The sequence below is a fragment of the Notolabrus celidotus genome, chromosome 18, assembly GCF_009762535.1.
Source record: "Notolabrus celidotus isolate fNotCel1 chromosome 18, fNotCel1.pri, whole genome shotgun sequence".
Taxonomy (NCBI): domain Eukaryota; kingdom Metazoa; phylum Chordata; class Actinopteri; order Labriformes; family Labridae; genus Notolabrus; species Notolabrus celidotus.
In genome coordinates this window covers 6021557-6043874 of record NC_048289.1, presented here as the reverse complement: position 1 = coordinate 6043874, position 22318 = coordinate 6021557, and the positions used below count along the sequence as shown (strand labels likewise).

Below are 22318 nucleotides of genomic sequence, written 5' to 3'. Positions count from 1 at the left end.
ACCACTGCTTATACTAAAATAAACTAATTTGCTTGTTTTGGAATGGAAAAAATAGCGTTCATCATGGTACAATTATATGAATAACAAAATAATGCTTATTTGGGACACTCTTTATTTTTGGAGGAAAGTAAAAAATTTGAAAAATCCCAAATTGACTTTAACTAACCTCTTACTCATCCACTTCATATTAGAAAATAGCCTATTATTAATGTCTGTTGCTTGTTCGACGTAGATAACCTGATACAGTTTTAAACCTGGAGTTTTACCAGGCCTGGTGTCATTGTCGACACTGAACTCCTCTGTTCTGTTAAATAGAATTGTATTTAGAGACATTTTAACAATGTATGGATCCCCCTTAAGTCTAAGAAACGAATAATTGTCATAGTGTGCAGACGATATTAATTTGTGCAAATAAAATCATTGTATTGCTGTTATGAGTGGATGTTTATTTTAGTTTTTTCCTTGTGTTGCATGCCTTGGTTCCTCTGCGTGTTTGTTCTGTAGGCCTATTAGTTATCCGTTGTCTCCCTTGTGTGTTTAGTGATCCATGTCTCCTGTTGTAATTTCTTGTGTTTTAGTCTAGTTTTTGTGTTTCCTGTTTCATTTTGTAGTATTGAATCCCTGTGTGTCCAGTTCAGTTTTACTTCCTGTCCTTGTGTGTTTCCCTCCTTCTTGATTATCTTGATTAGTTTCACCTGTGTCCTGTGTTCACACCTGTGTTGATTACTCTGTGTATTTAGTTGCTCTGTGTCCACTGTCCTGTGTTGGATCATTGTTCGTCTTTCTTGTATTCTGTCTTTTTCTGTGTTCTAGTGTTTTCCCAGCGTTTACTTTTTGGATTTAATTTGTTTTGGCAATTAAGTAAGTTTTGTTTGGACCTTTTATTTATTAAAACCTTTCTATTTTAAAATCTGTGCTTGGGTCCTCCTCAATCTTTCCTCCAACGTGACAATTACATACTCAATGAAATTATCTTGTGCACACTAGCCTGAATATCTTGGAAATACTTATAGTGTGTACACAAATTAATAACTTGTGCCCACAAGCTATTCACTTGATACACAAGCTATTATCTTGTGTGCATACGATATTGACTTGTTCCCATAATATAAATACTTTGGAGCACACAATAATTTTACTTGTTCGCAAAATGTGACTTGTAGTATAAGGTAATTAACTTGTACTCACAAGTCATTATCTTGTGCACACAAGATAACTTATAATGACTTATTACAAGATGATTTCTGCAGATCCCGCACAAGATAACCTGTGCTCACTTTATAACTTGTTCCCACAAGATAACCAAAGTCTCAGGCTGTTTTAGAAACGGCCTGCTACATGCTGCCTACGACTGTAGTAGACAGTAGGTACTGCCTACTACCTGCCTACTACAAACTGCGTTTGAATTTAGTATGTAGTATGACTGTTCTGTTCGATCTGTTCTGCAGTATGCTGGGCCAGACGGCGCTGGATTTCCGGTTTCAGAAAGCAGAAGTAAACATCGGCCAAGCTGATATAGCGAAACTGCTTCTTTAGCATCACAAATGATTTAAAAATGTAAGATGTGGTTTATTTGGAATTTAATAATTTTCACAGCATCTAAAAACTGAGTGCCCCCGTCAAAAAGAAGAAAAAAAAAGAAAAGGCCGAACGAACGCTGTGCATTGTGGAAACAGTACATGAGGGAGACAGGTCCGATGCATACTGTGAAAATTTCCTGAATCAGTACGACATTCGTTAAGTCTTGGCATACTACAGATTTTTCTCTTTTTCACATACTACGTACTACATACTGAATTTTGGCCAATCAGTACGTACTGCTACTGTAGTAGGTGTTTTTGAAAACAGCCTCAGTCAGCGAAAGATAAATTACACTCACAAGTTTTCATCTTGTGCACAAAAGATCACTTTTTTCCTTGAAGATATCTGTAAATAGCGCACTAGATAAAAAACTTCTACCCACTTAATTAACTTGTGCACACATTTAATATCTTGTGTGGACTTCAGGAGCTCAATAGAAATGTGAATCAAAATTGAAAAAGAAATACTAAAAAGAATTGTTCATACATTTCCCAAATAACAGTTTGACAGTCCCCCATCATTTCTTCATAAAATGTATATATTATGCAGGCTGTCATAGTGGTTGCTTAATAACTAAATAAGATGGAGGTGCCAGATAAACTCAAGATAAGTTTGACAGCAGAGAGGGGCGTGGACTCCTTGTGTGCGCGCCGCCCACTAATAAAGACAGGACGAAAGCGCGCACCCCCGGTTTGTGTAGAAGCGCCTCTGTGGAGGAAGATATCATCTCAGCAGGTAACGTGAGTTTATTTTATATTCATTCGTTTTCTTTAAATGTTTGTCTGAGTCTGTGTCTGACTTTATTCAATGTATTTGCTTCTATATTCAGCCTGTTACAGCCCACAGCGCAGAGTAACAGGTGTGCTGAATGTCAGCAGGCTGAAGAAGATGAATGAAGAATAGGCTTTATATAATGTCATTATTGGAGCTTTATTACTCTCTGGTAGTGTAGATTGTTATAACATGTTATTATCACTGATGTCCATCAGTCTTGGACTGGTCGGATCAGGATCAGGTCTGCTGTAATGCACATTAAAGACCCACGCCTTGCTCCTCACGTAGGCAACCGGTGTGTCCGCACGCGCTGTGCTCCACGTCCGTCTGTCTCTTTTCACGTCATGGGCTCGTGATGACTGAATTATTTCATGAAGTAGCTTTACTTTGTGTTATCTAAGAAGGAAATTATAGCGGATGGGATGAGTCCCTGGCTGAAGCTGGAGGAGGTTTACTACTGCGCATTAAAACGGATGATTTTAATTTCCTATTAAAGGCGAAAGGTATCGATGTACACGTGTTAACCTCAGGTCATGTATAAAGTACAAATTGTTTTTATGTTTTTATTCCATGTGTTAAAACAAGTTAGAAGACAAGCTGAGACCAGAAGTTGTCTGAGCGGACATTTGAACGCTGTGTCGTTTCCTGATTCAATGTGATGGTGAGATGATGAAACAAGCGCTCCAAGTTTGTACTGCTTGTTGTAGCTACTGGATGTGACGCAGAACGAGTCACACTGCCTACGTGCGCAGGGCTGCATCCACGAGACTGCTGCTGCTGCTGCTGTTGTTGCTGATGTAAGGACTGAACATCATCTTTACTTAACAAAAGAGCGAGCGCATCAAGTGAGCCAGAGGACTGAAAATATATAAGCATGGTGAAAGAAGAACATATACTGATGGATGAGGGGATGCTAAATTTAGAATAATGTGTAACAAAAACAAAAGTCAAATTGGTAAATCTATTTTCTTTTATATAGCTTTCTGTGTATAAACCAGAAAAATCACAGTTATAAGGTATAGTTTATCCCTGCAGTTGAAAGCTCGGTGTATGATTGGACACAGTCCAATGAACCTTCTCATGTACGCAGATGACCTGGTTGTATTCAGTCCAACTGGTCTCCACCACCTCCTGACCCCATGCTCCATGTATGGTGAGGGACATGATATCAAATATAACGCCACTCAGAGTGCTGTGCTGATCTAAAGCACTTCAGAGGATCAGACATTTAACTTTTCTATTTTTAAATTGGGGAACAATAATCATGAGTGTCTAACAGGTCAAATGTCTTTGTCACCTTGTAGTGGAAAAAATATGACGTATACAGGCAGAGCTGTGAGCTGAAAACATAAAGAACAGGCTTTAGTATGTGTGTTCAGATGTCTGTGTTCAGAGCTTGATTTAGATGTTGATGAACTGCACACACGTGAGCCTAAAGTTGGTGTATAATGACGCTTTCGGAGTAATACTGTAGAGAGCTGGGTGGTGTAGTGCTTAAAAACAAGTGAAATGTTTTTAAGTGCTGGAGTCTGTTCTCTCCAAGTTGTCTTGACGCATTTTGTGCATAAACTTATTTGACTGAACGCTTCTAAGAATAAGATAAACTTCTCCAACATCAGATACAGGTACGCTACTTGAGACATTGAGACAAATGCCTCAGTTTAAGGTTATAATATAGATTTATTTACTGTACATAAATTATGGACTTACTCTTCTATGATTTGAGCTGTAATTCTGTGAACCCGATTGTCTCTTATCTGGACCCTGAGTCCCTGATAAAGATTGAATTGAAATGAATAAGACCCAAATGAAGATAAACAAGTGGAGCAGGGTAATTCAAAGGTACTGAATTGGTACTGTGGCTCAGGTAGAGTCGGTCTGTTATCAATCGGAAAGTTGGGGGTTCGATCTCAGCTCCGGCAATCACATAATGTCATGGCACAGTGTCCTTGAGAAAGACACTGAACCTCAAATTGCTCCAGCTGTGTGAATGTGTATGAATGAGATTAGCCAACACTGATGGTCCCTCACAATAGCAGCCTCTACCATCTGTGGGGTGAATGTGACGAGTAGTGTAAAAGTGGTCAAAAAGACTAGAAAAGGGCTACAAGTACAACTCCATTTCCCTTTTACTGAAAGCTCCTGTGAGGGGTTTTTCACTGGTTATGAAACACACTAAAATTAATATTGATGTCTCCATATGACCTACAAAGGCAAACATGACCTGCACATGACCCGGTGCCTGTAAGTGTAAACTGCTCCCGGGTAGGTGTCAGATGAAGTGAGTTACAGTACACAGCAAAAACAGCAAACAGCAACATCTGGCCTTGATCTGCAAAAACCTGCAGTTCCTCAACTGTCCACTAGAGGCTGGCTGGACCCCATCAAGTCCCATAATCAAAATGCTAATTTTTTTCAGCAGACGTTAACATGGTTAAAGTCTGGTTAAAACATGGACAATATAATAAATGGAAGTGATGTTACCCATCTGTTTCTGAAGCTGAATTTTGAAGCCTATCCTAGGTGGTGACGTCACGGATACTACGTCCATTATTTATACAGTGTATGGTGGAGAGTAGCTGGGGCAACGGGAGGTCAGTCAGAGGCTGATTAAAGGTCATATTATGAGAAGAGAAGCAGCTACAATCAGAACCCAAGCAGTCACTGGTAAAGATATGACACCATCTTGTTTAAGATTTACACTGAAGAAAAAAGGTAAATGTTACTGCAAAAAGGTTGAACAGGAAATGAGAGGGTGTGTGTGTGTTTGAATTTATGTTTCTGCAGGCCAACAAGGAAGCTCTATGTGCTCTCCCAAGCTGTCAACAATAAATCACCCACAGCAGATACCATGCTCTCATATTTACACCCTCCACCAAAATAAACACAATACACACAAGCTCTCCAACACTCAGGCTCCAAGTGGAGGCAGTGTTCCAGCAAATTCAATTCCACGCCATGCTATTCAAAATTCATTAAAGCAGCATTAATACATTCAAATAAGACACAAAGAAAACATTAAAATTGCATGAAAAGAGAATTAAGAAAACCAAATATGGAACTCCATTTAAAAGACAATACGATCTGAAAACAGTCAGATTAAAAAATCTGTATGTGAGGGAATTATTGAGAAGCTGCAGCAAACACTGAGGTTTACAGTGTGCGAGTAAACAGAGATGAATTCAGGCCCAGGACCAATTAGTTCTTTATAGTCAAGTAATAGGATTTTAAAACCTATTCTCTGACTCACAGGATGCACAGGCTGATTTAAGGCTCGGTACAAAGTGCTCCACTTTCTGGGTGTTGTTGAGGACTCTGGCAGCCGCAGCTGTCCAGAACAATAGTTGAGTCTGCCAAAACAAAGGCATAAAGAAAGGTGGTAGTAAGCTGATTTTGTAATTGTCTGTATGTGACTGTTTAAATTGAGGTTAGTGTATTACAACACTACAACATTTCTGGCTTGTTGTTTCACCCCGATTCTAAAAAAAACAGGCATAAAAATGTTGATAAATCTGATTTTGGTGGTTTTCCAATTGTTTAAACCCTTAATTTAACTGAAAATAGTGCAAAGAAGTGTCCATGATTTCCAAAAAGAATGTCACGTTTTGATTTGTCAGGCCAGAAGAGAGTCCACTTCGCCTCAGTCCAGGGCTCAGGTCCAGAGAAGTCTCAGGCATTTCTGGATCATGTTTCTGGTTTCCTCTTTGCATGGTTCAGTTTTAACCAGCATGTGTGTTTCCAGGCACTGATTACAGCACATCAGCAGCAGAAAGCATCATGGGAGGAGCAGTGGTTGACGACGCGCCTCCTGGAGTGAAGGCACCAGACGGTGGCTGGGGTTGGGCGGTGTTAGTCGGCGGCTTCGTCATCACCGGCTTCTCTTACGCTTTCCCAAAAGCCGTCAGCGTCTTCTTTAAGGAGCTGATCCGTGAGTTTGACGTTGGATACAGTGACACGGCCTGGATCTCGTCCATACTGCTCGCCATGCTGTACGGCACAGGTAGACAAAGATAACACCCATATCCATTAGTGGCTGAAGTTTGGAATACAGAGCATGTGTTGACTGCCTGTGTTTTCTCAGGTCCTCTGTGCAGCGTGATGGTGAACAGGTTCGGCTGTCGGCCGGTGATGATGGTAGGAGGGCTCTTTGCCTCACTGGGAATGATTCTGGCCTCCTTCGCCACCAGCATCATCCACATCTACCTTTGCACTGGAGTAATTACAGGTAAAATAACTGCATCTTTATTTGTATGGCGCCAAATCCCAACAAACAGAGCAGGTCTAGACCTTACTCTATGTGATATCATTAACAAAGACCCAACATCAAGACATGATAAGATCCAGATCCATCTTACAGACAGGACTCAGTCTGATCTCATCTTAATCCACCATGAGCAGAGCACTTTGCAGCATTTAGCAAGTTACAGTGGCAAGGACAAACTTCCTTTAACAGGCAGAAACCTCCAGCAGGACCAGACTCATGTTAGACACACATCTGCTGAGACCGAGTCAGAGTTGGAGAGAGGGATAGAGGGAGATGAAGAGAGAGAGAGATTATAGTGGGGAGACAGATAGTAGTTGGCTGGAATCTGGAACGTCAACAGCAGCAGGACATCTACGGCGACTCAGAGGAACCTATGAGACAAGGGAGCTCAGGGACTCCAGAAAGGTCTATGGTTAGTAACTTTAATGGGACAGGGAGAGTTAAAGGGTGACTAAACTAGAAACCACGTATTTTACCAATATACCAAGAGCTGCACATGTATAGCTCCAACTGAGATGAAAACAGTGTCCACCTGGGGCACTGGTGCAGATTTGCATGATCAGGGTGTAGGAGTCAGTACTGACAGACTGACCCTGGTTGGGATATCTGTATCACTTTATGAAGCTTTTATTTTGGTACTTCAGTTAGGCGGCAGTGTCAATTTGTATGGGGTGCTGTTAGTACATTAGATTAATTAAAAGCAAAATATTTAGGATCGCAGAGCAACATTTAACATTAATATTTAACATTTAACATCTATATTTAGATTTAATATTTGAGCAGGTAACTCTTTTGAGCAACTCTGACATTAACAGTTACTGACGGTTATTATTTTGCATAACAGGCTATAAAAACTGTACTGCTACAGCTGACTCCTCTGACGTTATTTTAGAATAAAAAACACCACACAAAAGTTCACAAAGCAGGATTTAAAAACCTGTGATCTCCAATACAACAGTTCCAGAGACAGGTGACCCCCACTGTACATTTCTCAGAGCTGCACACACTGCACTAGACTGATACAAAAGTGGACTTTAGAACAACACAAAAGACCATAACAGCCAAACAACCAATTTATTATCTTATAGTACTTATTATCTTATAGTAAAGGTGAGAGGCAGAATAAAAGTATCCTTCATGTTTAAACTATCACAGTGATAGGACTTAATATCAAATGAGCAGATGCACAGGTGTGTCTTTTTCATTCTAGTTTAAAGCCTAAGCTGGTCTGCAGAAAATTTGCCTATGTGCACACGTCCTGTGCTGCCATGAATGAACCTGCTGTGACTGATACTCTCGTTTGTCTGCCATAGTCACCTCAGGGGTCATGTGGCAACAAAGAGAGGAGAACACTTATGATACTGTTTTAATTTACATCATTTTTATCAAGGATTAAGGATTATCTTTATTAACTCTATTATAGCCAGGAGTACCACCCAACCATCACACAGACATCAGAAAAGAATATAAGCACACTCAACTGATAAAAAGGTAGCAGCAGTTAGATAAATATCATAATTAAAATCTACATTGAGTGGTCTCTCCAAGGCTGCAGAGTGGTGCTTCACAGTGAGAAGGTTCCAAGTTCCCTCCTGGAGCCTTTCTGGTCTGTCTGGTTTTTCTTTAATAGATATGTAAATGATTTTTTCAGCTTTGTGCTCACCAACCCTGACCAATAACTTCAAAAGGCAGTCTAGGATTTAATCTCGCTCAGCCGCTGCTCGGTCCATTTCTCTCTTTCCTCTGTTCTGTCTCCATCCTCTTCGCTCTTTCTTCCTCTTCCCCCTCATGTCTGAGATAATGAGCGTGGTAACAGGAGAGGTTTGCTCTCCAGGCTTTCTGCCCGTGAGCGTGCCACATTTCTCCCTCGAGATCATACTGGCACAAACTGAAAATTACAGTCTAAGGTCAGACATCCAGGGCCGAGAGGAAATGGAAGAAGTATCCTTATGCTTTTCTGTCTCCCTTTAAGAGGATTTTTAAGCTGTTTTTTCATAAATTGTAGAAATAACACAAAGGATCTGGCTTCATGGCTTCCTTTGACACAAAACATCAAGCTTAGATGCTAAGAAAGAAGATTTTGTTGTGTGTATTTTCAGAGTGGATTGTTTCTGTGACATTTCCCATCTGTCTCTGCTCAGGTCTTGGTCTGGCATTGAACTTCCAGCCGTCTCTCATCATGCTGAATCGATACTTCAATGAGAAGCGTCCTCTGGCTAATGGCCTGGCGGCAGCAGGCAGTCCTGTGGCACTCTGCTGTCTCTCCCCTCTGGGACAGGTGCTCCAGTATCAGTACGGCTGGAGGGGGGGCTTCCTCATACTGGGAGGGCTTCTGCTGAACTGCTGTGCCTGTGCTGCCCTCATGAGGCCTTTGTTGCCCCCTAAGAAGTCTCAAGATCTGGAGCTGAGCGACCCCGCAGCTGTAGAGATGGAGAAGAAGCCCCTGCCAAAGAAGAAGCTGTTGGATTTCAGCGTGTTTAAAGATAGAGGATTCGTCATTTACACCCTTGCTGCGTCCATCATGGTCCTGGGCTTGTTTGTGCCCCCTGTGTTTGTGGTAAACTACGCTAAAGGCCTCGGCAATGAGGACACCAAGTCTGCTCTGCTGCTCACCATCTTAGGATTTATTGACATGTTTGCACGGCCCGCATGTGGACTCTTAGCTGGCTTGAAGTGGGTACGGCCACGAGTTGTCTACCTCTTCAGCTTCGCCATCATCTTCAACGGGTGCACCGACCTCGTAGGATCCCAGGTAACACTGAGGAGGAACTCACCTTTACAATACAACCATAAAAACCCTCCAAACAGGATTTTCTGTTACTCCAAAACTCAATCAATCAATCAATCTGTATTTGTGTAGCGGCAAATCACAACAAAAGTTATCTCAAGATGCTTTTACAAACATAGCAGGTCTAGACCGTACTCTATGTTATAGATATCAAGACAGGATAAGATCCAGTCCCCTCTTACAGACAGGACTCAGTCTGATCTCATCTTAATCCACCATGAGCAGAGCACTTTCTAGCATTTAGCAAGTTACAGTGGCAAGGACAAACTTCCTTTAACATGCAGAAACCTCCAGCAGGACCAGACTCATGTTAGACACACATCTGCTGAGACCAAGTTGGAGAGAGGGATAGAGGGAGATGACAGATAGTAGTAGTAGCAGCGGCCTGCTGCTGGAGTCCGGAACGTCCACAGCAGCAGGCCGTCCAGGGCGGCGACTCAGAGGAACCTACGAGACAAGGGAGCTCAGGGACTCCAGAAAGGTCTATGGTTAGTAACTTTAATGGGACAGGGAGAGTTAAAGTAAGAGATGGGGGTCGAAAATAAAACTAGAAACCATGTCTGTTACAAATATACCAAGAACCGCGCCTGTATGGCTCCACCACAGAGTCCATTCATGTGATTGAGTCATGTGATTCCCCCCACGTTTCCTGACCTTCTCAAGCTGTCCTATCAGAATAAAGACAAAAATACCCCAAGATAATATTTTCAGAACAGTATCCACCTTCTTCCTGGCCCCCGTCATACCTCACCGTGAATCATAGTCGTGACTTCTGGTGTGTTCTGTCACCAAACACGAAAACCAGAAAGTCTAAAAAAACCTGCGTTCTCCATAGAAACCGGACACTTGTTCTGATCATAAGAGAGAGTCTGAGATCAAAATGAGGTAACACAATCTGTTACACCTCAAGTCGTATAACCTACTCAAGGGACGGGAGGGCAATATAAAGAAATAGCCTTAGATTGACGTGCTCAAGTATATTTAGCTTCAGATGACAAAGCAATGATTGACCTGAAAAGCTCTGAGGTATATCAACAACAAGGTTCACCTCAGTCTCATCACGTTCACCTGAGTGCTGCTGAACAGTGAGATGAGACATCATAGTAGCTCTAACTTACTTTGGTGTGTTGTGTTTATAAGGCTGTGAACTTTCTGGCCTAGTTTGTTCTCTAGCCTCAACATTACAATATAAACTGAACAGCTGATAGTAAAACTAACGTCCTGTCATCGCCTGAAATCAAAACCTTACTATCTGTCTATCTTCAAATAGAACTGTTCATGTTTTTTCTGAACCAAAGTTGAACTTCTATCACAACAACCGCCTTTAGAGCTCAGCCACAATGGTTAACCACCGGGGGAAATTATGTTATCACTACTTCTGCAGGAAGCTCCACCTATCAACACTTCTCTTGTAGCGCTTACTGTAAGAATGAAGTGAATGATCACCTGAAAAAGGCTTGATTTTTTCCACTCACAGGCTCAAATTGTGAAGGACATTATATAGAAAGTTACAGAGGATTACAGAGGTATAAATGTTTGTAAAGGAAAGAAACTAGAAAAAAATGTATACTTTCTTTAAAGCCACCAAAATCCATCAACACAAGTGTTTATTTTACCCACAAAAACACAAGAACTGCTGGTCTAACCCTGCTTTCACAAATTGTTTTTCTTCTACCATGTTTTTTTTCTTCCCAAAAGGCCAGTCCCCCTCATGTGATAATTAAAAGAATGAATCTTGATCTAAATAAGCGACCCACCCAAAACCCATGTACTAATTTTGGTTCTCAAGACGCCCCATACATATTCTCACTACTGACTAGCAGAAGTACCAAAATGAAAGCTTCATAAAGCGATACAGATATCCCAACCATAGTCTGTCAATACTGACTCCTATGGATTTCGAGCTTGACTGGCCGCCGTGAAAATGTTGGGAATGCAGTTTTAACATTTAAATTTTACATTTATATTTATATTTAACATTTATATATATATTTTACATTTGTATTCAACATTTAACATTTCGATTTGTATTCAACATTTTGATTTAACATTTATATTCATATTTTGCATTTGGATTTAACAGTGATTTTAACTAAAATATATTTTTCACAACAAAATTGAATGTGAAGAAGATCACAAATATTGCTCTAAATGTGATAAAGTGACTTTTAAAAATTCACACTAAGTTTTTATGGTGTTTTGGAACTAAATGTGGTGAATTGTTGCTATTTTCAGTGTGCACAACTTTACAAATGGCGCCTCATAATGTTTGGTCACAAGAGGATCTCATTCCTAAAATAATCTAGTTCTGCAGGAACATTTCAGTTTAGTGATCTGAGCCAAAAAAGCAGTGGACAGCCTGCAATATAGCAGTCTGAGTCAGAGATCCTTAAGTTTACTGTACCTTTTATTAATTAGACTCAAAAATATTCAAACCTCTGGGACAGGTTACCAAAAAAGGAACTCCCTCTAAACACTTGACTGATGGTACAAACAAGCTTGTACACATTTCAGCTGTACATCGTTGATAAGCCAGGTCTCATGTGTGGAAATCTCCTCTCTACCCTCACAGGCGACGGACTACACAGGTCTGGTGATCTTCTGTATCTTCTTCGGTATGTCGTATGGCATGGTGGGAGCGCTGCAGTTTGAGGTCCTCATGACCATCGTGGGGACGGAGAAGTTCTCCAGCGCCATCGGCCTGGTGCTGCTGATGGAGGCTATCGCTGTGCTGGTGGGACCTCCTGGAGCAGGTCAGAGCGTGACACTTCATTTGAGACTCATTATTTTCAGTTTTAACCTATTTAAAATCAAACAATGGACTTTCAACTTATTTTAGATATGCAATCATTAAAGGTACAATCAGTGAAATGTACTTGTGTTTTACAAGAAGACACATCTTTATTATGTCGTTATGGTTTAATGGCTAGACCATGTCAGTTGAGAGATGATGGAAACATACAGAGAGATTAGAGCAAGCACAAGTTCAGGACTGGATTTAGACAGTTGTTCAGGGTAACAGTCTTAATCACAGATCCACCAAGAGGCCCCGAGTGACTCTTTTTGAGCACATTAGCTCGTTTAAGTCAGGTAAGCCTTGACGGAATCCCAAATCCCCCGCTTTGTCCTATACCCCCCTTTTGTGTGCACTCCTGTTAAAGGTGTGGTGTCTAATTTTTTGTAACAGGATGAAACGGTCATCCAGCATTCTGATGCAGGCACCAAATTCCCAGAATGTTTTTCCACCTGATGCAGTGTAACAAGAAAGCAGAGAAAGATCCCAGGATCTTTGCTCATGATCATGCAAGAATTAGAAAATACATTGTTAGACCTTTTTTGAGTTACAGTACCATTATTTCCCTTCTGTGTGTTGTAAGCTCCAAATATAAGTGGTTCAGAGTTGGGTGAATATCCTGGGTAAGGATTGAGGAGCTACAGCAGAGCCAAGAGTACTTCAGAACTAAGGTGGGCTGAGGTGTCACAGTGTTTGTCAAAGAGACGCACTGCCCTTTATTTCTTATTCTCGGTCTACAGCAAACAACAAGGCACTCTCAGGTTCTGTTAATTGGAAACACTTAACAGCCTGAACAGGACCTGTTCAAATCTTACAAGATTTCAACCAAGTCACCATCCACTGATTGAATGTGAATTGTACTTTGGAAGATGGCAGTTGGCTTAATAAATTCACCAGTTTTAGAAACTGCTAAACAAACTAAATCTCAGCCAAGCTCTGGAATTGAAGTCAGTCATTATTGAAGATTAATTGCAAACTATCCTAAAAATGTGCCTCTCAAACTGACTTTTATCCCAAACTGGCACCTTTGCCACTTTGCATTCTTTGTGAATGGAAAACTTCCCCACAGACTCTGTAAAGTCATGACTACTACAACATTAACCCAAACAAAGGCAAAACCTGAAGAGCTCCCCCTGGTTGCTGGATGCAGTATAGGTCTTGAAGCTTGCCTCCTCCATGTTTAAGGGACATATGATAAACTTAGGGATGGGACATGATTTTTGAATGCTCAAATATATGCTTAAAAATCGAAGAAAACATTATGCAAATATTGTTTCATTTTAGAAGTACAGTTCGTTATCGTTTTCACAGGTGCCTGGTTGAATCCGGCATTCCCGCCAGACAATGCCTATAGTGCATCTTAAAGTTTGTTTGAGATTCAGAAACGTATGGAAATGGCAGAGACTGAGCATGGCTGTAAAATGTAAACACACACACGCCACGCTGCTGTGTCACAGAAACACTGTCATAAAGTGCTCGCTACTAGCAGCACCTCGTCCCGGTGCTGGTTAACACGACTGCCACACAAACTGACGGTTAATGAGACAGGTGTGTCGTGGATTGTTAAATTTGACTGTCTCCACTTGCAGTGCAACAAGTGTCATGTTAGTCGCTGTTGTCTCTACTTAACCTTTCAAACCTGCTGTCAGAGAGCTGGACCCTACAAAAACACACTTAAAGACTCAAATCGATTATGAATATTGTTGAATAGTTGCCAGTGATTATTGAATAGTATTTTTAGCTTTGAATGCCTAATCCCTTATTAAACTAGAACTAAAATAAACGTCAGATAAATTCCCTGGACATACTTTCTGTCTTTCATGGCATCTAGTTCTTATTAGGGATGTGCACATTTAAGCGTCATCAGCCTTGCTAGTCGGCAACAGAATTACTAGTTGGTTAAACAAAATCTCAGAGCCCATCGAGGCACCACTTCACATCTTGAAGAAGGTAAAAAAGGAGCACACTCAAGTAACACTTTTAAGGTGCACAACTACACAGCAACACTAAACAGAACAATGTCAGCACTCTAAATATCCTTTAAAACTATTTAATCTGGGGAACATCACAAGGCCTTCCTCCACCACTTCACATCTCACAATGGAAGGAAATGAAAGTGCACTGTCATTATTAAGTTAGTGCAAGCCTTAAAGCACATCCTGGCGAATGTTAACATTTAAAAGTGTTAAGCTATACCATAGGAAAGGTGCAAAATACTCAGAGTTGCATTGGGTGATGTCAATTTTCTCTTTGTAGTATCTTATGTGTTACTATCCTGCTAATCCTCCTGTGCTCTTCACCAGGTCGCCTCTTGGACTACACCCACCAGTACATGCACGTCTTCCTGTTGGCGGGCAGCGAGGTCGTACTGTCAGCCTTCGTCATTGCTTTGGGAAACTTCTTCTTCATTAAAAAGAAGCCAAACGAGCCCGAGGCCAAGCTGGAGATGGCCGTGACCGCTGCAGAGAGGGATGGGCTGAACCCCGGACTGGAGAAAGAGGAAGGGGAGGAGGATGAGGAAGGAGAGGAGGAGCTGAAGGGAAAAGAGAACGGGACGGCCGGTAATCATAAAGTGGAGGAGGACGTGGTGGAGGTGAAGGAGAACGGGAGCATAGAAGAAGAGGAGAGCACATCGATATGAAGCAAGACTGGGAACTAAGAGGACACTCAAGAAGAGAAGAGGAGGATCTGTAGCAAAGAGATCACCGAGGGAGTGAGGGGGAACAATGTAGGATAACAAAACAGGGTTCATATCGCTCTCTCAATCAAAACTTTAGGTTGATTTAAGGGAAAAGGCAGAGAGGGTCCATTATCAACAGGTTTAACCTGAAACTGTTATATTCATAGACTACATGAGAAGTTTCCACAGCCACTGTGACACTGCACTATGCTTTCACTCCTATTTAGAAAACGTGTCTTTGTCTGTTGCTATCAAGGTGTTATGGGGAGATAAATGACCTTAGGTGGAAAACTGGAGCAAATGCTAAGATCTTAACTCTATCTAGGGCTAGCTTGTTGCATCTATAATGTACTGTAGCTGTTATAAGAACCAGTCTGTGATAACAGCCAATGAAGAACCAAACTTTATAACAACAGATGTGACATGAAGAGCCTCCCTTAGAGGGTCTCAGTACAAACAAACCAGAACAATGCATTCAGCTTCAAACATGCCACAAACTTGACTTTTCTGAGGAGGGGTTGAGTGAGGTACTCGTTAGTAGGAAGTGTTTTACCCACAGGCGATCCAGGTCAGCTCGGGTTCAACTCCACTTTAAAAAAAAAAAACAACCCTGTGAGTTTATGCTGCCTTATCGTCTATTTTATTCTAACTGGATCAGTAAATCACAAAGTGAACATCATAACCAAAAATTAGGGATTGAGACCATTTCATCTCTGAAAATATGTTTGCTTTTGTGATAAATCGAGACAGAAGTGGGCTCATGTTCTCAAACACTTCTATGAAATCTGACTAGACGCCCTCTGCTGGCTGTTACAAACACAACAGGTTGAAATCACCTCTTCACTGGCTTCACTTTCCAAACACAGGAGGATACTTTCACTTCTTATTCACAGTCTATGATTATAAAAGTGACATATTGATGATTCATGTATATTACTGAGCTTTGAAGGAGTTGTGGTACGGTCTAGATGCTGCAGTCATGGTTTTGAGTGTAGAAACGCCACGTTACTGGCAACAAATACCAGCTTTCTGAGGAAGCTACATACACTGTAGTGCTGTTAGAACAAAGATACAGATTTTGAGTTTTGTGCACTTTTAAGCATTGTTTTTATCATGCAAACTGTTTCTCTCCATGTAGGACTTAAGCTATTCTACAACCCTGATTCCAACAAAAAAGTAGGGACACTGTGTGAAATGTTCATAACAGAATTTGATGGTTTGCAAATTATTTAAACTTTGACTGAAAATAATGAAAAGACAACATGTCCAATATTAAAACTGAAAAGTTTTACTGTTTTATGAAAATGATATGCTCATTTTAAATTAGATGCCAGCAACACATTTCAAAAAGTTGGGACGGGCATTTTCACAATCGTGTTGCCTCACTTCTTCTTTTAACAACACTCTGTAAATTTTTTGGGACCCAGGAGACCAGTTTCTTGTTTTTTTTTAAAGGAAACGCCTCATTCCTGCCTGTTTTAGGAGTTCACCTGCTCAACACTTGCATAGTGTAGTTAAAAACTGCATTTGAAGATGCAGTGAGCAAATGTGAAAAGACTGATATTTAGGAGTTATTTTGAGCCCATACAGTGATGTCCACTACAGAGTCATGTCTGGTTTTAATGCAGTGCTGCCTGAGGCCTGAAGATCAGGTACTGTAGATGATGAAATCCATTAACTCTTTGTCTTTTCACTCTGGAACATTAATCTGAAACTGTTGAACTATTTGCTTACGCAGTCTCTCACAGAGAGGTGAACTTCTTCCTATCTTTCCTCCTGAGAGACATGGGATGTTTTCGAAACCGCCTGCTATACTAGCAGTACGTTCTGATTTGGCCAAAATTCAGTATGTAGTTTGTGAACAATCAAAATCTGCAGTATGCCAAAACTCCCCGGATGTTGTACTGATTCAGGAAAATTTCTCAGTATGCGGTGGACCAGTCTCCCTCGCGTACTGTTTCCCACAATGCACAGCGCTCATTCTGCTTCTTCTTCTTTCCATATATGGGGGGCACTCCGTTTTTAGGTACTGTGATAATCATTAAATCCATATAAACCACTTCTTAACTTTTTAAATCATAAGTGATGCTAAAGAAGCAGTTTCACTATCAGCCCGGCCGTTGTTTACCTCCGCTTTCCAAAACCAGAAATCCAGCGACACCTGACTCAGCATCCTGCAGAACAGATCCAACAGAACAGTCATACTACATACTACCTTCAAACACAGTATGCAGTAGGCAGTACGTACTGCATACTACATTTGTAGGTAGTATGTAGTAGGCGGTTTCCAAAACAACCAGCCTCTCTGTAGTGTCCTTTTAATACATGTTACAAACCTGTTCATAATTAACCTCATTAGTTGGGAGATGTTCCTCCAGGTGTTACTTTTTAGCATTACACAACTTTTCAGTGTTTTACTGTCCCTGTTCTAACTTTTTTGAAAACACGTTGCTGACATTAGTTTTTAAAATTAGCGTACATTTTTCATAAAACAATAAATCATTCAGTTTAAACATTTGATAAATGATCAGCAAACCATAAAATTCTCTTTTCATTCACATATTTTACACAGCGTGCCAACTTTGTTGAATTGGGATTGAATGATTTATTCCCAGAGTGATTTCAAATAATCTGACACATGCACACACACACAAAACATTCAAGGTCCACTGACTGGAAACTGCTTTCTACATTCACTGGTTCAGACTGTTATTAAGTGGACCTTGTGGAATATACTGTCAGGATACTGCTTAAAGCTCATAAATGACTGATACCTATATTTCAAGGAATGCCCCACGTATTTGCTGCACTTGTTTTTACTTATGTCAAATTATTATTTATTGTTATTTAAAGTGACAACAAAATGATAAAATGTTTCAAGAAGCGGCTTCAGTATTGAGATACTTGATATTTAGGGACTCGACCCTCATCTGCTCACAACAACATGACAACTGTCGAGCCAGGGATTTCTAATATGAAGGTGTAAGAGGATTATTTTGCATTGTGGAAACAAGATGTTGAGATTGTTCCTGAAATGCTTCTTTCAGCTGCATTATCTCTTTTTTTTATGTCCTTCTTGATGTATCAAATGTATTCTGACTGTATGGATTTTAAATCTTGACTTTATTTGTACATTTGGATCCAGAATGCCACTTTGGTCCCTTAATACTTTCTGTAAAAGGTTGGCTTTGTTGCAGTTATCAATAAAAAAGTCAAGGTTTCTTCCACTGCTTGTCTCCGTCAGGGCTTTAAAATGTTGGAACATTTTCAGTCTTGAATGCCTTGATCGTGTTTGAAGTGTGCAACATTTTGTCTTCCCCCAGTTTTTCCACCAGCACCAGCAGCTGTGTCTGTTCTCTCATCGAAGAAATCGACGAGGTGTCTCGGTCTTGTTGTGTGCGACTTTAAAGTGACTTCATCCAATTGAACTGATAAACGTGTCGGGACACTGGATTACACTTGGTTAATCCGGCTGCTGTGTATGCTCAGCTGATGAATGTATTACATGTCCCGTGGTGTCTTTACTGCTCTGTAGGTCAGCCTCATGTTGTTACACTGACATCTGTCTGTTGTTGGTTGGATGCAGAATGCTGTGATAGACTGTGTGTCTGTTTTAACTCCACAGACCAATAGCAGAGCAGGAACCACTTGCTCGGGTGAAGGAATGTAACTTATTCCATTTTTGAGTGATGTTTAACAGCACAGGCATGTGATGTCTGTTTTTTTCCCAAATAAATATATCTCCTGTTGAGAAAACAGAACAAATCAAATCTGCTTCCAGGTTCTACTTGTCTGATATTTAGGAGTTATTTTGAGCCCATGCAGTGATTTCCACTACAGAGTCATGTCTGTTTATAATGCAGTGCTGCCTGAGGCCTGAAGATCAGTTACTGTAGATCAGGGGTTCACAAAGTGAGGGTCATGTGATGTCTTCCAGAATGCTTTTTTAAAAAGATATCTAAAAATAGTGCATTTTACCCGTTATAGTAAAAAATATTGACTAAAATAGTCGCTATCCTTGAAAATAGAAAATGTAATGAGTTTTTTGCCTTTCTTATTGCCAGATGACTCCTAAGTTTAGGGTTAATGAACAGTTAATCATCAAAACCATCAGTAGCAGTAGGTTAATTCATAACAGCACAGGAAACACAGACACATGCTCATATAGGTTGGTTAATTTTCTGCAGAGAGGCTAAATGAAGCCACATTAAATCATTTTGAAGGATGGGGGGGGTCGCGAGTCTTTGGCACCTACATCTTGGGGGTCACAAGCTGAAAAGTTTGGGAACCCCTGCTGTAGATGATGAAATTAACTAATTCTTTGTCTTTTTACTCTGAGGAACATTATTCTGAAACTGTTGAAAACTATTTACTCACGCAGTCTCTCAGAGTGGTGATGCCTGTTTTTCCCAAATAAATAAATCTGTTGAAAAAAATGAACAAATCAAATATTTGTTTTCTGGTTCTTCTTGTCATGCACAAGTAAGTAGGAAAACTTTATTAGTATAGCACCTTTCACAGAGCATAGTCACAAAGTGCTTCACAGAGACAATTGAATGTAAATAAGACAATAATGAAAGCAGACAAAATAAAAACAAATTTAAAAGATATTCTAAAGCAATAACAAACAAATGAGCCTTAAGCTGTTTTTTAAAAGTCCCAGTTTAAACAGAACGGTGCATTTGGGCCTGGAATTGTTCCACAGAGTTGGAGCCACATGCTCAAAGGCATGGCCCCCTTTAGTTTTTTTAGCCTAACACGAGGCACAGCAAGCAGACCCTGATCTGAGGATCTAAAGGCTCTACTGGGGATGTGAGGATATAGCAGGTCAGAGATATATGAGGGTGCTTGATCATGGAGAGCTTTAAGAGGATCTTAAACTGTATTCTGTATTTGACTGGCAGCCAATGTAAGGAGAATAGGATGGGGGTGATGTGGGTTTTCTTACTGGACCTGGTTAACAGTCTTGCCGCAGTGTTTTGGATTAATTGTAGTCGGTCAAGAGAAGATTGTTTGCGGCCGGTGAAAAAAGAATTGCAATAGTCAAGCCGTGAGGAAATGAAAGCATGAAGCAGCATTTCTAACTCTGTGTATGAAACCATGGATTAGAAAAACGCCCAATTACAGGACTACTGCACGCTTTTTAAAATCTTATTTAAGACTTAAAAATCCAAACAAAGAAAAATGAATACGATTTTTCACAGAAGAACCAACATTTGATACAGGCGTGGCAAATTTCATGATTACATTCACTAATTAGCCATATCATGATAGGTGCATAGAGTAACATTGATAAACTCTTTACACCTACAGGAGGTGGAACATGTTGGGTGGCAATAGAACATCATGTCTGTGAGGTTGATGTGTTGGAAGCATGAAAAATAGGCGTAGACTGAGGAAGAGACTTTGAGGCGGGAGGCTGTGATGCTTCTAAACTGCAGGTCTTGTGGGGTGTCTCTGGCCTGCAGGGGTCAGCATAAACCAAAAGAAGTCTAAGGAAGGGAAACAGAAGAACAAGTGCCGAGATCATGACAGGTTGATGTGTGTGGGGTCAAAGACTGGTCTGTGTGATCCAAGCAAACTGAAGAAGCTTGTTTTGGTTCTTATAGGAAGGAGTCAGAACACACAGCAAACAGTGTGTGTAGTGTTTGAGGCTACTACCCAGAGCTCCCACAGTGGGCACACGAGCACCCAAAGGAGGACTGGAGGAAACCAGCAGTAGTGACCTGGTTTCAGAAGTACCCAAATCATATTCAAATTTAGCATCTGTGTGATGTGCTGGACAACCAGGTCTGATCCGTGGAGGCACCACCACCACCTCACAGCTTACTTGAAGGACTTAAAGGTCTTTGTGCCAGATACCACATCACACCTTCAGAGGTCGAGAGGAGTCTAGGTCGCCTCAGGTTGGGGCTGCTTTGATCCTGACTTTAAGGAAGAGGAGTGTTTACTTTATTTGGCATGTGGTTATAACGTCATGGCTGATCTGTGTTCAGTATTTCCCAAGTTTCAGAGCTTTTTTTTCCACATCTTCCAGGTTTGTCACTTCCAACCATTCCTCCTTGGACTTTTCATCTTAATCAGATTTTTTGAACCCACACTTTCTCATTTTACGCTTTCTCTAGTTTGATTGAGGTTTATAAGCTGCTCTAAAAGTCACAAACCCTGACCAGATCACAAGAATCCACATAAAAGAATACCATTTCATAACACACACCTGAAATTTAGAGAAGGGTCCGGCTGCAGACCTCCACAGCCAGGCCCCTACCTCTGCAGACCTCCACAGTCAGGGCCCTACCTCTGCAGACCTCCCCACTGAAGCACCTCCACAGTCAGGTCTGGAAGTGACATTATTTGTTGTAGTGATTACGCCTGGAGGAAACAGTAGGTGGCTTTTCTTAAGTATCCAAAAGAGCTAAAAATAAGTTATGTTCCAAACTTAAATCTTTTTATTTTTCAGTTTCAATTATTTTAGACTTTAATCAAACTACTGAATGTCACATGTAATGTATATTTTTTTTGTTTTAAAATAGTTACACAAATATTGGCATTAGCTATGCTACACAAACGTTTGCGTAAGCATTAGCTATGCTACATGAACTGTAGTTTTAGCTACCTATGGTCCGAAGAGGATGAGCCTTATTGTGATGAGCTTGGTTAAAAGTACCTTTTAAGGGATCAGTGTCAAAACATTTACTGAGCCAGTGGTTCCACACAATTTTAATTTTAAACCTTTTGAGTTTGATCCTGGCAAGCGACAACCTCCGGTCTAAAAATACGTGGCCAATGCAGAAGTGCCAAAAACTGCAGTTCATCGAGTGTCCACTTGAGGCTGGCTCCAGAAGTACCGGAAACCACATACACACCCATTCAAAAAAGCTGATCTTTACTGCAGAAATAAACATGTTAACAACCTGGTACAAAAAACGAGTGTAGTCTGGATAGCTCATTTCTCGATTGGCACACACTGAAGGGGGGATTTTTTAAAACTGCTGCAATTTGGAAGATATTAAGATTATGAGTTTTCCATAATGAGAGGCACAGCTGACTTGATTGACAGGCGGGAACACTGTAGCTGTTGGCTAGGAGGCTCAGAGCCGGTCTCTTTACCTCACACTAGCTAATATGGCTCCCACCAACGATTGGCTTCAAAACAGCTCTTCAGAAACAGATGGGTGACATCACGGATACTACGTCCATTATTTATACAGTCTATGGATCCCGGCCTGGACTGTGGAGGGACTTCACGGGGAGGTCTGCAGAGGTAGGGGCCTGACTGAGGAGGTCTGCAGCTAGACTGTCTAAGAAATTAAAGTTCTCTCAAGTAAAAATAGGACTTTTTGTAGAATTTGAAGACCTTCAATTTTGAAAGCCTGATTTAAGACTTTTGAAGGATCTGCAGGGACGCTGAAATACTTCAAAATAAAGCACAACTCT

The 22318-nt window shown here is 40.8% G+C and overlaps 1 protein-coding gene across 2 annotated transcripts; it reads left to right on the top strand.

Moving 5' to 3' along the window:
• Positions 1–2251: 2251 nt before the first annotated feature.
• LOC117829620 (monocarboxylate transporter 4-like) lies at positions 2252–18651 on the top strand. Of its 2 annotated transcripts, none has more exons than XM_034707198.1 (6): positions 2252–2321; positions 6098–6355; positions 6437–6580; positions 8761–9371; positions 11980–12160; positions 14505–18109. In XM_034707198.1, the coding sequence occupies exons 2-6, from the start codon at positions 6133–6135 to the stop codon at positions 14840–14842; spliced, it is 1497 nt and encodes a 498-aa protein (XP_034563089.1). In that variant the 5' UTR covers positions 2252–2321; positions 6098–6132; the 3' UTR covers positions 14843–18109. The 2 variants fall into 2 exon arrangements, with proteins under 2 accessions (XP_034563089.1, XP_034563088.1); XM_034707197.1 differs by having other exon boundaries at positions 2260–2316; positions 14505–18651.
• The last annotated feature ends 3667 nt before the right edge of the window (positions 18652–22318 follow it).

What these genes read in the sequence shown, in the direction of transcription:
- LOC117829620 (XM_034707197.1), top strand. Translation starts at nt 6,133, where the DNA reads ATGGGAGGAGCAGTGGTTGACGACGCGCCTCCTGGAGTGAAGGCACCA. An exon ending in CCGACCTCGTAGGATCCCAG is followed by an intron (nt 9,372 to 11,979) that starts GTAACACTGAGG and finishes CTACCCTCACAG; the next exon opens with GCGACGGACTACACAGGTCT. An exon ending in GGTGGGACCTCCTGGAGCAG is followed by an intron (nt 12,161 to 14,504) that starts GTCAGAGCGTGA and finishes GCTCTTCACCAG; the next exon opens with GTCGCCTCTTGGACTACACC.